The sequence below is a fragment of the Protomyctophum bolini genome, assembly GCF_963924005.1.
Source record: "Protomyctophum bolini genome assembly, chromosome: 21".
NCBI classification, from domain to species: Eukaryota; Metazoa; Chordata; class Actinopteri; order Myctophiformes; family Myctophidae; genus Protomyctophum; species Protomyctophum bolini.
In genome coordinates, this window is record NC_137882.1 from 14,169,371 (window position 1) to 14,185,003 (window position 15,633).

The window sequence follows — 15,633 nt, forward strand, 5'->3', positions numbered from 1 at the left end:
TCATCGTGTATTTTATATAAAAGCTACAATGAGTAGCTTTTATATAGTTCAGTTGACAGTTCTTTTTTCCAACTTTAGTTTTCGTTATTTCGTTAAGTTTCTGTTAACTACAATAACCTTGCCACAGACGACTCCATGTCGATGCCCTTCATGGGCCTGACCTCCACCAAGCTGCCCGGCGGTCGCCTGGTGGGCTGGGGCCCGGGGCCGGTGCTCACCCTGCTGGACGGCAAGCTGCGTCGCCTGGCATCAGCCCTCCAGCCCCTGGATGTACGTGTGTGCCAGGCTGTGGGGCACCACTCGTCCACAGAGGTGTGTTGTGGCAGGATTAGGAATTTACCTTACTCCAGTAAAGAAATCACACCTGTGTGAACTGAGTGGTGCAACTCCCCTCTCTCTCTCCCCACTCCTCTCTCTCTCTCTCTCTCTCTCTCTCTCTCTCTCTCTCTCTCATTAGCAGGCAACAGTGCAGCACTATCTCTCTCTCTGTTTCTGGCACAACAGCGCCCCTACTGGTACTCATAGTCATACTGGTGCTCATAGTCACATAGGTGAACCATAGGTGAACTACCACATAGGTAGGTTAACGTCACGGACATTGCTGTTCCTTGGAGTGGTTGCACCACTCAAAAACAATGAAGGAATGAATCAATGCATTTATTTAACAAAGGTCGAGAGCTCTCTGAGACTGTCTCATGCAAATGCAGGCTCCTCAATATCAGACATGTTTTCCCTTACACAACAAGATTACACAAATAGATAAGCTCAGTTAGTGGACAGAGCCACACGTGGCTTTTTCTACAATGACGATGCTAGATTTACAAATAGTTATTCTGACAGACTAGTCTACCGACAGATGAGAACATGCTTTGCTCACTAAACTGAGTTCTATATAGACCTGTATAGTGAACAAAATGTCCTCTTAGTAAAGGCTCATAGGAGGCATAACCATAATAATCACAGACAATCACAGACGGTGGCACAGTCGGTGTCGCTGTCGCCTCACAGCTAGAAGGTCCTGGGTTCGATTCCTGCTGGGGGGCGTGTTCTCTCCCCCGTGTTATCAGTGCCTGGGTGGGATTGACAAAAGGGCCTTTCTGTATGGAGTTTTCATGTTCTCCCGTGTCCCCTAGGTATAGGTACAGAAACTATAGAAAAATACGCACATCACTTCATGGAGGTGCTGGGTTCAAAAAGTAACATATGAAAAGAGAAGGGAACCCGCACACTCGTATGCTCCAAAAGATAACTTTTATTGACGACGTTTCGAGCCAAGGCTCTTGGTCAGTTTGACCAGATGAAGAGCCTTGGCTCGAAACGTCGTCAATAAAAGTTATCTTTTGGAGCATACGAGTGTGCAGGTTCCCTTCTCTTTCCCTAGGTATAGGTACCCTCACAATATACATGCAGCAATCCTGGTCTCTAAACTGCCTCCCCCTGGTCATCCGGGGCGCCTGATGGAGGGGAAAGGAACTCGTTGGAATAACGTGTTCTTTCTACACGCTACTTCCAACCAGGGAAACTCTCCCTTGTCAGGTGAAAAGAAGTGGCTTTGACTCGTCATGCATAGAAGGAAGCATGAGGTTAGTCAGTCCATTGCTCTCCCCAGGTTGGTAGAGAGTCTAGCGCCAAGGATTACATTAGATAATTGACACTGGGTGAAAATTTGAGACACTGGGTGATGAAAGGAAACATTTTAGAAAATAAATCAAATAATCACAGTCAAAACAGTCTATCTAGTCTAGTACTGTCATGTTCTCCATTGCAGGTGGTGACTGCGGGAGCGGGCAACGTGTGTGTGTGGGCCGTCATGACGCACACGATGCAGTGCAAGGTGAAGATACTGGAGGGCGTGAGCCGCAGTGTGTTCACTCAGATGGCGTTGGCCCCGCCGCGTCACAACAGACCCCGCAGGGCCTTCGCTGTGTGCGGCCGAGTCATGACGGTGGTCGACCTCGATGCCGGGCACGTACTGGAACACAAGAAGAACCTCTGCTCGCGGTACGTGAAGTGTGTGTGTGTGTGTGTGTGTGTGTGTGTGTGTGTGTGTGTGTGTGTGTGTGTGTGTGTGTGGGGGGGGGGGGGGTTTGAGACGGTATAACATCTCTCTTCTTCTAGTGACATCACCTCAGTAGTGCACTGCTCACAGCTGGACCGTTTGATCGTGGCATCTAAAGACCTGTCCATTAAAGTCTGGGGTCCCTACTGGGAGCTCTGCATGGCTTTCACAGGACACCAACGTAATAAAATAATGTCTTACAAAAACTCATAGAAAACGTACATCACTTAGAAGAGGTGCTGGGTTGGAAAACTTGGATCTGGTCAAACTCGAGTTTGACCAGATGAAGAGCCATGGCTCGAAACGTCGTCAATACATTATATTGGAGCAGATGAATGCGCAGATTTATTCTCCTTTTTAAAACATGCACATTCCTATCTGTCTGTGTTGCTTTCTCTGTCTATCTCTGTTTGTTTCACACATTACACCAGGAATGATTGGGTGTTGTCATGGCAACAGTGTCATGGCAGTGTGGGAACATGCATATAGGCACCTGAGCTCCAGGTGACTGGATCCTTCTGTACCATCATTTCCCCTGTTGATTCACAGTAAACGTTTGCATTACCATTTACCTCTCGTGTATGTGGCTTCTTTGGATATATAATATATATATATCCCTTTGGCTATTGAGCATGGTATAAGGGCCCTCCTCATGTCTGTCTGTCCGTCCGTCCGTCCAGATCTGGTGACCTCGATGCTGTACTGCTCCAAGACGGCCATGTTGCTCTCAGCCTCTCAGGACCGCACCGTGCGTTGCTGGGACATCATGGAGGCGCGGGGCGAGGAAGTCCAGTGCGTCCACACCGGCGGTGAGAATCCCCCCTCGTACATCGGTGGGGGCCCGGTGGCCGGGAAGAGAGGTTCCGTCATCTTCTCCTACTGCCGCCACGGCGGGGTGGATTTCTGGACACTCAGCCGCGTGTACACCCTGCACTGTAAGCTGGGAGGAGGAGGAGGAGACGTGAGGTATACTATGTGACATTTTTCTTGTGGAAAACAGACCCCCTGGTTGTACGGCTGTGCAGCCTGCAAATAAGACCCTACGGCTGTGCCGTTTGTGAAACAAGCTTGTAAATATCTGGAAAGCCCTTACTTGCATTGTAAATAAGATCACTGATCAGAGAGACCCCATGGCTGTGCTGTTTATAAATTACCTAAGAGAGACCCTACGAGTGTGCTGTTTGGGTGTGGAACGAGCATCTAAATTGTCTTTCCTGCTTTGATCTCCTAACCCCCCGCCCCCCCGCTTCTTCCCTTTCTTTGTTTTATAACACGATGAACAATAAAAACAAATTTCACCCACTTTTTTACTTTTTTGACTCTGATTCTGAGGAGGAATCCGCTGAGGCAGATCCTTGTCCCGCCTTGCCGCGCTGCCCCCTACACCTCCCGTGCGCTCTGCGTGATTGGGGACGGCAGCGTGGTGTTGGTGGCTGCGGAAACGGGAGCGGTGTTGTCGTCCTTCTCGGCGGCGGCGGAGAGGGTTGTGAGCGCCGCGTACTGCGTGCACAGAGAGGTCCTGCTGGTCCTGACGGAGGCAGGCGCGGTGCTGCAGGCCAGTGTTGATTTTGCCGTCTAAAAACTGTGACAAAAAATGCTCGTCGGGAGTTCACTGACGAACACTAAATAAAAACTACCGGTAATAAATGATGACTGAGCCTAAATATATTGACAATCTCGTCAACAAATAAAAAGTAGACTAAAATGTTATGGAGAGACTATAGTGGAGAAGAGATCCAGTGGAACTAAAAGACAAGTTATTTTAAGTTTGGTTGCGCTCTGGTGTTGTGCTCTGACAATAACAGATCTTGTAGAGCTGCTATTTTCAGCACGCAACCAAGTGTAAAAAAATCAACCATTATACTTTTTTGTCAACAAAAATCTTTGATATTCAGTCGACTAAAAGTAAAACTAAAATGAAACCAAAACTTTTCAGAACTTTTCAAAAGACTCAAACGAATTCAAAATGTTGCTGTCAAAAAATGAACACTGCAGGCCGACACTCTGACCAACCCAGGCACACTGATGGATGAGTGGAGGGGGAGAGGTACGGGCCCATGGTGGGGTGATGACAAGACCCCTGGTCCAGGCCCTGGGCCGGCCTCCTGCCTGGCTCTCTACAGTCACGTGGCTGATGCCCAGACGGCCTTCCAGGAGTGGAGGAGTTTGCAGGAGGAGACAGGACACAGTCACAGGAACGTGGCGGCTCTTCTTCAACACGATGCCAATAACAAGTGAGCTACTCCTGCTGCAGCCCCCCCCCCCCCACACACACACACCAAAGAATTTAGTTAAAAATGTTTGCTCTAGAAAAATTAAGAAGAAGTGCTGAAGAAGTTATCTGTCCTGGGCCTTGACTATGTTTGTGTGACTGTGTTGCCACAGGTTTCTGGTGGTCCTTGGCCAAACCGGAGGCTGTATCAGTGTCCTGGAACTGAACAATGGCAGATTGTTGCACAGGACACCTGCACACAATGGCCAGAGAGTCCCTGGCATGCAGACTGACCCTGAGAACAGCCACCTGCTCACCATAGGTACATGCCTATAGTTCAATAGTTAGGAAATACTTTTGAAATATGTTGGAATCTACTGTATATCTATAAATGCACCAAGTCTCTGTATGTCTGTCTGTGTGTACGTCTGTAATGCACGTAACTCGAGAACCGTTCGCCCCACCGACTTCAAATTCGACACACGCGTTCCACACCCCCACAGGGAGTGCAGTGCCCGGTGTCGAGTCGGTCGGACCCACGGTTATCCAGGACCGCCACAAAAGGCCTCTGCCCGGGTTCTGGACAGGGCCCCTGCCCAGTGTCAATATATGGAGCTGGCCTGTTCTGACATCACAACACTCCATATTTGGGCATGCCTGACATCACAACACTTTGGATCTGGCCTGTTCTGACATCACAACACTTCATATTTGGTCATGCCTGACACAGAACTCCATATATAGGAAAAAAGGGCCACAGAGAGACAGATACAGAAATCTCCATATAAGGGGCATAAAAGGGACACAGACAGATGGGTGGAACACGGATACAACAGGTATTGCATAACCGGGTGGGGCATGGATCTCCAACTTCCATCATTACCGACTCTGTGCTCTACAGCCGGGCACCGGTCTAGTTAATTTAATTAATGAAAAAATAAACTCTTTTAAGTCTTTGGAAATATGCTGTTTTTTTTAATGGAAGACACAAAAAATGGGATATAAATGATGTTGTATGGGAATGGTGTAGACTGGCATATTACTGACCAATAGCAATAGTAACATTTTACACAGCATCGGCAGCATTTCCGATACTGGTATCGGAACAACTCTACTGGAAACCCTCTTCTCCTCCTCTCCCTCTCAGGTGAAGACCAAACGGTGTCGATATGGATGGTGTGTCCTTACTCTGAGGAGTGCCTCCTCAGCCTCCATCGTAGCCTGTACTGTGGCCAGTCTGTGCTCCATGTGGCCGTGCTGGGACCCCGACTGGCCCTGCTCTCCCAGGACCCCCACAGTACCACATCACACAGCCTGCTGACGCAATACAGCCTGCTCAGCCAGAGTCCTACTACTGACCACCACCCTGCAGGCGAAGGCCATATGGGGTACCATATAGGTGACAGAGACAAGATTATTTTAATATTTATTTTATTGATTTAGCAGACATAAAAGACATAACAAGAAAACAAACAAGCACCAGATTATAAAGCATTATAAACTTAAATCATGAACCTATCATGATGATTAGTGTTACTGGTGGTTAAGTACCACAATTGAAAAGTTGGACACATTAACAATTATACAGAGCAGAGCAGTCATACAATACAGTCAGCAGAGTGAAGAGGACCCGTGATATGAGCCAGGTGTATTCACATTTTGTTAAACTCTTTGCAACGCAAAGCCTCTCCAGATGTGTCAATACAATCTCATTAAGCCATCTAGTGAAACAAGGAACAGTTGAACTCTATTAAAACCCATTCTGGGCAGGAACCCCTTTTGGTGTTAGCATTATGTTATGCTTTAGCTATTGAAAAATAGCAGATCTACAAGCTCTACGAGCTTGTACTCTACGAGCTCTACGAGCTTGTAGGTCTGCTATTTTTTTTAAATCGAAGAACGACTGACATAGAAACATAGCTTTTTCAGAAAACTGTCAGGATGTAGAAGACATTTTTAATCTGATCTCAGGTCAGAATGGGTTAAAATGATTCTCTTGTGCACCCTTACCAACAGAGTACGGTAAAGCGAGAGGGTGGAGTCATCAATATGTCCGCAAGGCGCACACAGACACATGTGTCCCTGGAAGACGTGTCCTTGTCCATTACAAATTCTATATTGAGTTTTTACTCACAATTATAATGTTCTGATTTTGACACGACACACAATTACAGAATGTCAGTCTCCAGGTTTTCTTCATAATATGTACGAGTAAGACGCGCAAACGCGGGAAGCGAACGCAGCTCGTACATATTTGGGTTTTGGACGTATAGCATGCTTTGGGGACTTATGGTGCCCCTTTTGTGCCCATATATGGAGCTGAGTGGACCTGGCCCCTTTTGTGCCCATATATGGAGCTGAGTGGACCTGGCCCCTTTTGTGCCCATATATGGAGCTGAGTGATTGCTGATGCAACACACTCCATATTTGGATAGCGGGACAGACACACAGACAGACAGACATGATCTGCTAGGTCTCATAGTAAGTGCTCTCTGCATTCGCAATGACACTGAATTGCTATCATAATAATAATAATAATAAACTTTATTAGCACCTTTCATGACCTGAAATGCAACTCAAAGTGCTTTACAAAGCAGTAAAGAAAAACTAAAAGCAAATGCATAAAACAACATTAATAATAATAAAAACATTGCATGGATGCACCTGGGACGTATCCTCAGTGATGTATCCCATGGTCATTGGGTTTTCGGGTCTGGCAACAGCATCACTCAGGTGACCCAGCCGGAGTGATCAAGTCCCGACTTATGTCCCAGTAGCTACCCTCGATCAGTCCCATTATGGAAAGACCAAGGCCACACAATCCGTTGCTCCGGAACTACTCTGCCAGGACTGGGAGAACCAGGTTCTGGCGCGTGGAAGGACTAGGCTCTGTGGGTTGACTCCTGTCTGGGCCCTTCCTACGTCTCACCGTCTCATTAAAATATAATAATCAGGCAAAACAATGAATGAATAATAAAACACAGACATTTAAAAATGTTAAGAGTAGGCCTTGAGCTGTGCTGAGCTAGGACACCACTATGGCACATTAGGAGACCACTAGAACGTTAACCTTGACCTTGACAATTGTAATGTGTTCCTAATGAGATGTACCTGATGCATATTGAGGTGTTCGGTGACTCCGGTGTGTGTCATTGTTTATTTACATGCGTGCTTACGACTTACGGAGGCCTTTGTATGCCCTGTGTTCCGAGTGTTTACTTACATTGTGTGAGTGCGTTCCTGTTCCTTACCTTACGGAGGCCTGTGTGTGTGTGCGCTAAGTTTGGAGGCCTTATTTACTGTGTGTGTGTGTGTGTGTGTGTGTGTGTGTGTGTGTCATGTGTGTGTGTGTGTGTGTGTCATGTGTGTGTGTGTGTGTGTGTGTGTGTGTGTCATGTGTGTGTGTGTGTGTGTGTCATGTGTGTGTGTGTGTGTGTGTGTGTGTGTGTGTGTGTGTGTGTGTTCCTGTGTTCCTTACCTTACCTTACGGAGGCCTGTGTGTGTGCCCTGAGTTTGGAGTGTTTGCCTCTGCCAGCGCGGACGGGACAGTACGTATTTGGAATCAGGAGAATCGTCTCATCAGGTAACATCTCAGGGGCAAATATTATACTTTTACTCCACAACAATTATTTGAAAACACTTACTTTGTAGATTTGGAATATTATTACAAAACATACATTACCCACTTTGGCCCAATATACATTTCGGCCATTTGGAAATAGCAGATCATGAGGCGACACAATGTGAGCTTGTGGATCTGCTATTTTTGAAAGATCTTTTATACATTTTCTGAAAACGTGTGAATTGGGACATTCTGCATAATGAGTAGGCTCCTTTTGTACTTTTATTTTAGTACTTTAATACTTTAGTACTTTTACTGAAGTAAATTTACATTGTGGTATTGTCATGTCATGTCGTGTCGCTTTCTCAACTTTATTTCTTAATTATGGATGTTATGTCGGTGCTTCGGCTTGTATCTTGTTGTCCTCTCTACTGGGATACTACAATTAAGTGCATAGCTTGCCTTAGAGTGTAGTGTCCTCTCTACTAGGACACTAGTAAAGTGCACAGCCTGAGTGCATAGCTTACAGTCTGGTGTCTGTTACGCTCAAATTGTTAAGCCAAATGTGCCCGGGGACCCCAAAGGCAAAGACACTGAGACAGGAGTATGCAAAAGGAAATTTTATCCAAAATCAAAACTTTACGTCAGGGGTAGAGATGTGACGTTCGTGAACGAATCGGATCATTTGAACGGCTTTTTGAAAGGAACGATGGGATCCGGTTCACAGTAGGGAGCCGTTCCTTTTTAGAGGAGGATGGGGGCAAGGGGGTTTCAACCAGGGCAATCTGGGATCCTAAACAGGATGGATACACTGGCCCCCTTTCTGAAACCAGCTCCTCGCCACTCGCCCTGCTCTCTGTCCGCATGGAAACCGCAACCTACAAATGTAAGTACCACCACAAATAAATAATAAATAAACGCCTCCTAAACAATCTTCATCTGATGCAGAATAGACAACGCTCCAACTGATGTTCACAAGGGCTCTTTATTTACCCCACCGTGAAAAACTATAAATGAAACCACACAAACAAAACAACTTTTAACAATGACTTATAAACACCATGGATGTATATGACATTTTTGACAGTCACACTGTATTTCCTTTTTCCATATTAATGAAATCCACATGTCACACAAACATACACGATGCAATGCAATATAACTGTACAAACAAAATAACAGGTAAAACAATTGCATGACGGTAACCATGGCAACGAATGGTGTCTGTTTCCTGTTTCTGCACAAGGAGGGCGAGTGTATTTCCAAACAGTTTTTTATATCCAGCATCCTAATCAAGGGAACTTGATTCAGCTGGAGGGGCACTTCCTGACGAGGGAACCTCCCGAGAGCACTTCAAGTCAAGGGACTGGTTTCAGAAAGGGCCTGGGGAGGCACTGTGGAGACACTGGGGAGTTACTAGGGAGGCCCTGGGCAGACATTTGGGAGTTTTTTTTTTTTTTTTTTGTCCCCCAGGCCCCCACCCATCGGTGAGCCCCGTGAGCCAGTCTTTTGAGCCAGTCTTTTGAACGACTCTTTGAAAGGAACGGATCCTAGAGATCCGGCTCCCTTCAAAGAGCCATAAATCCCATCTCTAGTCAGGGGTGGGTTGTTGGAAGCAACGTTCAAGCGTCGGGCGCCGGCTCTCAGCAGCTTATATTGGCAGCCTCTGTTGATGGTGATTGTGGAGCAGCTGGGCTGATTGGAATCAGCCACACCTGTGCTGGCTGCTGGCTGAGGAAGACACCCGGCCCTTGCCCTATGATGTCGTGCATGGGAGGGACTAGGAACGTGGGGAGCTTGTGGCACAACAGTGACTCCTCTCTACTAGGACACTACAGCTAAGTGCACAGCCTGAGTGCATAGCTTACAGTCTGGTGTCCTCTCTAATAGGACACTACAGCTAAGTGCACAGCCTGAGTGCATAGCTTACAGTGGAGATGGAGGAGACTTGCTGCTGGGCATCAGAGGGGACTTGTACAGGATCAGCTGTGCCACATTCCTACCACCTGACTACCATATAAAAGTAACTCACTAGGCTAGTGGATGGATGCATGCATGCATGTTTTAGTCACAGTCTTTTTAATAAAATGTATTTAGTTTGTCATATTTTAGTCATCGGAAATGTTTTAGTTTTAGTTCGGCTAAATATCACACGAGTTTAGTCGACTAAATCTACAGTTGGTTTTGCTGGTAATTTATGCCTGATTGTACACTTCAGAGTGCAACACCTGAGCGCAACCAAACACATTGTTTTACTGGATCTCTTCACCACTATTGTTTTAATTGTTAGATGAACATTTTCCATCATAGTTTTAGTCGACGAAATTATCACTGGATGGATGGAGAAATGTATTCATAAATATGGAAATCTCACCCTGCTGACTTTGCATTACGAGAACTGATATTCCCAGGGTCGGGACATTTTCACAGCAAGACTGCACATTCCTCCACTGTATGCATTTTCTGTTAACAGTTTCTCTGCACGCTGACATCAGAGCCTGTTCCTGACATCACCATGTTCCTCAAACACAGGTAATCCACTTTAATACTGGTGCCACTATTTTGGGCATGTCGCTACACATATACATGTACAATATGATTGTATCCTTTAATTTCATAAATATTTCTTATGAAATTAAAAAGATGTTAAAAAATGTTTTTTCAAATTAATTAATAAGTGATTGAAATTCTGTGACCATGATCTTTACAAACTGGTCTTCTAACAGGGCCAAAACAGAGGAAAATGGGACAAACTTCAGAGGTATTGCCAGGGATTCACTACAGAATGCTGATCTATGGAGTCAGGTGTGTGTGTGTCTATAATTTCAGTTCATTTAATTTAGTTTTGTAAACACACAATACATTTTCAGTTAGTTATCATTTATTATATTTTTATTGTAGTTTTTATTTAGTTCAGGTAACGAAAATGTTTATTTTATTTTTTTCAATTTAAAATTTCGTTATTTTGTTAGTTTTCGTTAACTATAATAACTTTTGACAACACAAGTGCATCTCTAAACCCAGGACTATGAGGCCTTGCTGTCCCGGAACAAAGACCTGGCTTCCCTCCTACAAGGGACCGTACAATGCAAGGGAAGAAAACCCTCCTCTACGCCCAAAACTCGCAAAGATGCTTTTGATCGCTATATAAAAATGATTTATGGTACACCTCCGAAGATTAAGGTAGGTTCAACTACAAAAACTAATAGAATAATGCACGTCACTTTGTTGAGGGTGCCATGGGTTGGAAAGTATCATGAAGGAAGTCCTGCATGCTCTTCTGTTCCAATGTAATTTAATGACAATGTTTCGAGCCGTTTAACCTGATGAAGAGCCTCGGCTTGAAACAACTGCAGCAGTTTACTGTATATACCCATCTGAATGCAGTTTACATCCCACACAACAAGTAGTAGATCACTAATTATATACTTTGATTTGAGATTGAAGATCGGAAAGCTCTCCTGTTTCGTCCCAAACCACGACAAGAACAACCCTGTTCCGCTCCAATATTGGTAAAAGGCTTCTTCTCTGAGCGTGTGGATTCAGAGACTAAGAAGAACCAGGTAAAGACTCACTGTATGCATTGATTCGATGGTGAGATTGGGGTTAATTTTGGATTGCTGTTGTCCAGTGTTGTAAAGTAACTAAGTGCATGTACTCAAGTACTGTACTTAAGTACAATTTGAGGTATTTTTTACTTTACTTGAGTATTGTGTCGTGAGCTTGTTTTCTAAAGATTTTAATACTGTGTATATATTTGAAAACATAAAATCGGACATTCTGCTAAACTACTACTTTTACTTTTGGTAATGTAAGTATATTTTGATGCCAACCTTTGGAGTTGGCATCAAAGTAAATTTTGCAAACAGGACTTTTATTTGTAACAGAAATATGTCTACATTATTTTACAAAATAAATTGTATGTATGTAAATAAAAGTAGGGTAATTTCATATTTTTTCAGAAATAAAAAGCTACGCTTGAATTATATTAAGCAAGTCAGCTGTCTGTTGAAGCAATACTCCACCGATATGGAGGATAGGATATGGACAATACAGTAATAGCTGCAGTGCTATTGTGTGCCTGAAGTTCGTACAATAAATAGATGTAGATAGAGTTGAAAAATCACAGAAGTCTTTCTCCGCCATTACAGAGAAACCAGCAAAAGCCAGCTCCAGCCCAGTGCAACACATCAGGAAGCCAACCCAACTCGATAGTTGTAGCAAATGTAGGCATTGTAGGGGCTGAACAAACCATTCCCAAGGAACCCTACAGACTCAAGGATCACTTGGGTTGGGATGTAGTAGAGGTGAGTGCACAAGCATTCTTTTGAGATGGAATGTGTTATTATTTGTGCGAGAAATTCGCAAATAGCTTGAAGCTGTTTTGATGTCCCCATACAGAGCAAAGAAGAGAAAAGGGCTAAGTTTAAGGTTGTGGGATATCCGGATAATATGGAATCATTAGTGTCTCTTCTTGGAGAAGAAGAAGAGGAACTCCATCCTCCTCGGAGGGTGGGCATGACACTTCAGGTGAGACAGTGAACATGGAACATCTCTGCACCCCGTAATGAATTGTTGTGCTGCGGTGAAAGCACATCGCTCGATATGACAGCATGCATGTCTGAGTGACCTTTAGTTGTTGTCTCCGAAGAACCCTTCCCAAAGAACGCCTCTTAAGGCCCTTTCTCCAAGAACGCCTCCTTATACCCTTTCAACAACGTCTGCTGAGACCCTTTCTCCGAGAATGCAGCCTAACTCCAGAAGCCCTACTCCACCTCCTCCTCCACCAACACCACCCCAGACATCTACGCCTGAGATTCCAGGGTTCCTCGAGCAGTTTGCAGAGGAGGGCTGGTTCAAGGACATCTATTCAGATCATAGGGTAATACAAGTAATCTTCAAAGCTTCCCTTTGTGTGCGTGACATGCTGTGTGTGTTTTTTGTGTGTGTGTGTGTGTGTGTGTGTGTGTGTGTGTGTGTGTGTGTGTGTGTGTGTGTGTGTGTGTGTGTGTGTGTGTGTGTGTGTGTGTGTGTGTGTGTGTGTGTGTGTGTGTGTGTGTGTGTGCGTGTGTGTGTGTGTATACATATATAGTATAGTATATTAGTGGTGTAAAGTAACTAAGTACATTTATATTTATTCAAGTACTGTTGCTAGTTTTGTCAACAGTACACGTTTGAGGATTTTCTTTTGCTTTACTGGAGTGTTTCCTATTTTTTAAGGATTTTTGTACATACAAATATTTATACATTTGAAAACATGTGAAATGGTACTGCAAGTACTTTTACTTTTGCTACATTTTGATGCCATACATTTCTGCTTTTAAGTACATTTTGAATACCAAACTTGTACTTACTAACTAACAGACAATTTAGGCTATTAATACTTATACTTCCTGTAAGTAAAAAAAATCACACCCGTGTGAAGTGAGGGGCGCTATAATAAAGCAATAAATTCTCCATTCATTGTCAATGGCATTTAATGTTTGTGTTAAGACAGAATCTACACTATAGCTGAGTAGTTTTCCCACCACAGAATATTGTACTGTATAATAATGTGCCCCCATGTATGCAGTGTATTCCATCCACGCTAACACCAGAGGACTTGTCTGTTTATCTGCTGGGCTGCCTAAACCACTGCACTGCTACGTCCAAGTCAAAGCTCCTGGCAGCGCTGCAGATGCTGCACAGTCAGAGACCTCTGCAGAACTCGGACAACGTGTTCAAAGGCCTCATCGACTCTGTGTATAAATGCGTGGGGCCAAACATGGTAATCCATGCCCAAGCTTTCCTCTTTGTGTTTGAAGCATTACTTCCAAATGTTGTGTCCAAATCTTCACGTGTGTGTGTGTGTGTTTCTTTTTCAGGACCTTGAGGAACGAACCTTGATTAGTGAAACGTTAAAATTGTTAGTATGTCTGAAACCTGACAGCGATGACCTGACGATGACGCTTCTCTCTCTACTGGCCTATAAAGACTTGTCTCTCCAGTAAGATGCACAGTAGTACACTACTGCTATACAATGAACGGCAATGCATGTCTATTGAGCAATTCAGATCATTTACCATTTACCCCCAGGTGAAAATGTTCAAATGCGCATGGTGGAGCATATATTTTGACTGATTCATGGAATCAGTCCAAATATATTTATGTACAATGCTGCCTTCCTGCACAGAAAAACAGTGCTGGGCTTGCTGAAGGAGTTGGGAGTAGAAGGGGCCGAGGAGTGGCTGTGGCCAGAGCTGGAAAGCTGGGAATCCGAGTCACGGCCCGAGCACCCTGACACCTGGAAGAGTCTGCGGGACAGAGCCGACAATTGGTTGGAGTTTTGGACCACAAAGTATATGGTATAAATGAAGTGTGTGGTGCGAGTTAAGCTCTGGCTGCAGATTGAGTTTCTTGAGGACAGAAACTGGTTTTAAATTCCCCATCACCATTAATTTAAAGTATTTTTAAACACGACAAAAGAGCAGAGCAGGGGCATGACAAATGAGGGCATGAATCATCTCTCCACCGTGTATGTCCTTTTCTCTGACCCCAACACCTCTAAATACGACAGCGTTGATGATTGGCGTGGTAATGTGGAGGTAGGTATCGCTTAAACCGTTTTCCTTCTCTCTCCTGCTACTGTATACCTCCAGGAACATAGCAGATGTATTTCCCCCCAGACCAACGCAGAGAACCCTTTGACCGTACTGAATTACTTCTGCTCAGTCCAGAAAGAGGAACCTTTGAATCCACATTATGTTCCACCTAAAGGCCGCAAAGATGCAGTGCTTCTCCAGACGTCTAATTACTGGTACTTTAATGCATTAGATACTTTTACAGTACAATGTACATACAATATAGATCCTATATGACCTGTTATAGTGGTAGGCTATTACTAGTCAGTGTAGACTTAAGGAATTTATCTTGCACTAGTATGACACAATTTATTTTCTTGAATGTTACACGGTACCATATATTTGTTTTTAAAACAAAACAAAAGTAACCTTACAAAGTCCCTTGCCATTTATTATCCAACATATTAAACAAAAGTAGATAATCTTAGCTAAACTATTGGGGACAATTGTAGTTCGGAAGTTTAACAATTTTTGCAGTAAGAGAAAAAAGTGCGTCTTATTTAGTCTCTAGGCTTTAACCTGTTCCTCTAAAAAATACTTACTGTACATCTGTGTGTTTAATAGCTCTCAGCCAGTCCACCGTCTAGGAGAGAATTATTGCATGGCTCGGAAACGCAGGCCAGGTAGTACATTTCACAAATTCGACATCTGGAGAAACTAGCACACTTATCTACCAGGGGAATAAATGCATGTTTTCTAACCCACAGTGGGTTTTCGTCCCACAGGTAGGATCCTGCCCCCTGTCTCAAACCGGCCTTTCCTCATGGGCTCTACGAATGTCATCACCTTGCCATTACCTCGGATCAGTCTCCTTCCCTTCTCCATCCACCTACAATACCCAAAGGCCATACCACAACGACACTTCATTCTCAAAAGCTCTTATGTAGAGTACTACAGGTGACGATGGCAGATATTTTGCCAGGCAAAACTAATTGGGCCCCTTGAAAACCTAGCTAAGTTTGTGTGTACATACTTTTATTGAGGGATGCAAACACATCTAGTGTACAAAACGTGACAAAACCCAGAAGACATTACCTATAGCTAGCTATAATACCTGGAGAAGTAAACAAAAAAAAAGAAAGGAAGGTATTTTAAAAGCCCATTTCTAACTTTAAAATGAAATGTTTTGGATGTTTAGCAGATGCTCTTTTCCATAACATTGAAAGTTCTAGGTCTGAGT

The 15,633-nt window shown here is 44.2% G+C and overlaps 1 protein-coding gene across 1 annotated transcript; it reads left to right on the forward strand.

Moving 5' to 3' along the window:
- Window positions 1-4,084: 4,084 nt before the first annotated feature.
- On the forward strand, window positions 4,085-15,354 carry wdr97 (WD repeat domain 97; the record flags this gene model as incomplete). The annotated part of the gene is made up of 17 exons (XM_080793328.1): window positions 4,085-4,293; window positions 4,445-4,593; window positions 5,419-5,659; window positions 9,724-9,856; window positions 10,307-10,365; window positions 10,560-10,638; window positions 10,858-11,016; window positions 11,274-11,396; window positions 11,985-12,140; window positions 12,235-12,363; window positions 12,485-12,715; window positions 13,406-13,600; window positions 13,698-13,819; window positions 14,006-14,177; window positions 14,472-14,629; window positions 15,018-15,076; window positions 15,179-15,354. The coding sequence occupies 17 exons, from the start codon at window positions 4,085-4,087 to the stop codon at window positions 15,352-15,354; spliced, it is 2,550 nt and encodes an 849-aa protein (XP_080649454.1).
- Window positions 15,355-15,633: the final 279 nt, after the last annotated feature.